At 33.9% G+C, this 3001-nt stretch overlaps 1 protein-coding gene across 2 annotated transcripts in view; it reads right to left on the reverse strand.

Annotated features, from left to right (window-relative positions):
• Positions 1 to 1423: 1423 nt before the first annotated feature.
• Positions 1424 to 3001, reverse strand: part of Pnpt1 (polyribonucleotide nucleotidyltransferase 1) — a 38168-nt gene continuing 36590 nt past the window's right edge. The window contains exon 28 of one of the 2 annotated variants that reach the window (XM_021210431.1): positions 1424 to 2648. In XM_021210431.1, coding sequence (XP_021066090.1) covers positions 2490 to 2648 — 159 coding nt within the window. In that variant the 3' untranslated portion in view covers positions 1424 to 2489. The remainder of the gene's footprint in view (positions 2649 to 3001) is intronic. The other variant, XM_029545219.1, reaches the window with a different exon arrangement.

Genomic DNA, 3001 nt, shown 5'->3' on the forward strand with positions numbered 1-3001 from the left:
TCTGTGTAGCCCTGGCTGTCCTGGAACTCACTCTGTAGACCAGGCTGGCCTCGAACTCAGAAATCCGCCTGCTCCTGCCTCCCGAGTGCTGGGATTAAAGGCGTGCGCCACCACGCCCAGCTTAACATTTACTCTTACTTAGCTAGTTTTCTACTGATATCAGATCTATTATCTTTATAACCTGCAAGCTAAAGTTCGCAGTGTAGCTGCTTCCTCCTCTTTCAACTTTATATTCTACTTCCCTGTGAGATAATCAAGTAGAACTGTTTTAGTTGAGTTCTAAGACTTGCATATCAAGCATTAATCAATAAAATGCCCCAACAGAATAGCCTATAGGCTAATCAGATGGAAGCATTCTCTCATTAGTACCACCCCTGGACAGGTGATCCTGGATAGTGTAAGAAAATAAGCTGAGGAATGCATGAGGAGCAAGCCACTAAATAAATCCTTTCCTCCTGAAGGTGACTGTGTTCATCATGAACTATATAGGACAGATCAATCCAACCCCTTACCCAAATCTCTTTCTAATTTAAAGCATCTGCCACTACATCATGTGTTATATACCTGTTTACTAAGCATGTTAGAACTTTCAGCTTTGCTTGCTGACATCACTGCACATGTCATAGTGCTCAGTCCATAGTAAATGTTGAATAAGTAAGTAAGCTGAATGAGATAGCTGCTGATGTTCATGCTTCTTAGATCTGGAAATTTAAGATGTTTAGGAAGGAAAGGAAAATAGTCACATAAAACCCATAGTTTGAGCGAGGAAGATGTCTTAGCAGGTAAAGGTGCTTGTTGTAAGTTTGATGAGCTGAATTTGTTTCTTGGAACCCACAAAGTGGAAGGAGAAAACCAACTCTTACAAGCTGTACTGATTCCCACCCATGCATAGTAGTTTGTAAGTTCACAAAATAAATAAATGTAAAAAAAAAAAAGGAACACTAACTTAGTCAAAATAAAGGTCATAAAGGTACAACCTATAAGTACTATAAATCAGTTTTTGGCATATGATAGTCCCAGATTAAACACTTAGAAATTATGGAAAACTACCATGATTTAAATAAAGATGAGCAGATGCTCTGGCTGGCACAAGTTGTAGGCTCCTGTCTTAAGCAGAAGTGATGGTGCTTCAATTGTTGGTATTAGTGAGCTGTCTGTTTAATGCTGTGGCACTCCCTTGGAGTTCCAAGAACTGGCTTTGCTTTTTCCAAATTGTTAGTAGTTTAGCATTTGATGCCTTTGAAAATTAAGAGCAAATTTAAGAGAATCAAATTAAAATTTAAAAATCCCACCACTAAAGGTTACTGTCCCTTAAATTAAGGATTATGGTGGTCACTACTACTAAATAATATTAATTATAAAAATAATTGTTCATTTTAAGTTACTTCACTATTTTAGAACATGTATCAATATTGTCTAATATGGTGTTTTACACAGGATAATGTTTACTGACTTAAGTATAAACATACCTTAAAAATTTTTGGCTTGAACAAGTACATATTTAATATCTTATAAATAAATCCTGAATCAAAAATTCACATATATTTTTTATAAGATTTATAAAAGGAACATAGTCTAAATTATGTAGTATTTAATTTTTGTGGACTATTAGCATGTTTTAAATTACAGCAATGAGCTGGGTATGGCGGCTCACTCCTTTGAGTGATGTGGTGTCAGACAGGTGGATTTCAGTTCTAGGCCTGCCTGGTCCAATGGGTTCTAGGGACCCTGTCTCAGAAAAAATAAAAAAATAAAAAGGCAATGGATTTGTCAGTTATCAGTTATTTCTAGACATTATATCAATAATTTTTATACTGACTGACTCCTCCCATTCTTGCACCAAAAATATTCACACACTGCCAATTACATAATATGAAGAATGACCTAGTTCTGTCCAATGAGTGTGTAATTTTTATATTAGGTAATTAAAAAAAAACAAGTTGCTCTAGCAAGAATTCCATTTATAGGATTCATTTCACTGTATTTATGATCTTGTGACCAATTTGAAAGACGAATCATTAGCAACTGAATCAAATCAGCTCCCCCCAATTAAATTTGTAATTGCTTTGAAGAAATAGGTTCTGGCTTTCAAAATGCCAACTTCTAGTGTGTAGAACAGTAGTAGGCAAGCACAGTTGTTGAACTAATGAGAGTGGCCATTACTATATATGAAGAGAAGGAAGGTATAAAAAAAGATCCTTAGGAAGGCATAAATGATCTATTATTTTTCAATAGTTCACAATTATAGGAACAGAAAGGTAATCTTTCCTAAGATATAAAAATAGCTTACATTTAATAATAAATATTTATTGATTTAATCCAAATAAGAATAAGTAAATATAGGTTACTCCTGAAATAAAAAAGGCACATGAAATAATCATTTTAATACAAATAATTATATTCAAATTATATATAAATCTACACAGTAAGCAGGACTATTAAATTTTGCTCCACAGAATATTGCCATTTAATACTATTTCAAAAAGGAGTCAAGGGGAAGAGTTAGATGATGACTGTGAAACTGGCTCTCCCATTACAATGCTGCTTCTATCATTTAGAGTTTTGAGAACAGTTGTAGCTGGAGACTGAAGTACTTTACGAGAAAGCCTCATTCTTCCATCAGCTGGATCACGGCCAAAGTATTTGACCTATGTTAAAGAAACAGATTAAAGTTGACATGTAATTTCAAAGATTTAAATTTATGTTTTCCAAATAAGGTAGTAATTAATATCTGTATGTGTCTAATAAAAGCACAGCTTAGTTCTATGTAGAGATATACTCAATAAATATAATCTGGTTAAATAGCTGTTATAAAAAAATAAAAAGAATCCATGTGTATTTCCCTATGCTTGTTATCCTAGCACTTGTTGGCAGGAGGCTTGCTAAATTTGAGGATAGCCTGAGCTACCAAACAATGGCTCACTGGGTTACAGTAAGATCTTTTTTTTTTTTTTTTTTTTTTTTTTCGGCTGCTTTTTATTTTTAATCAAAGTCCATCTTT

Source organism: Mus pahari, chromosome 13 (assembly GCF_900095145.1).
Source record: "Mus pahari chromosome 13, PAHARI_EIJ_v1.1, whole genome shotgun sequence".
NCBI lineage: Eukaryota > Metazoa > Chordata > Mammalia > Rodentia > Muridae > Mus > Mus pahari.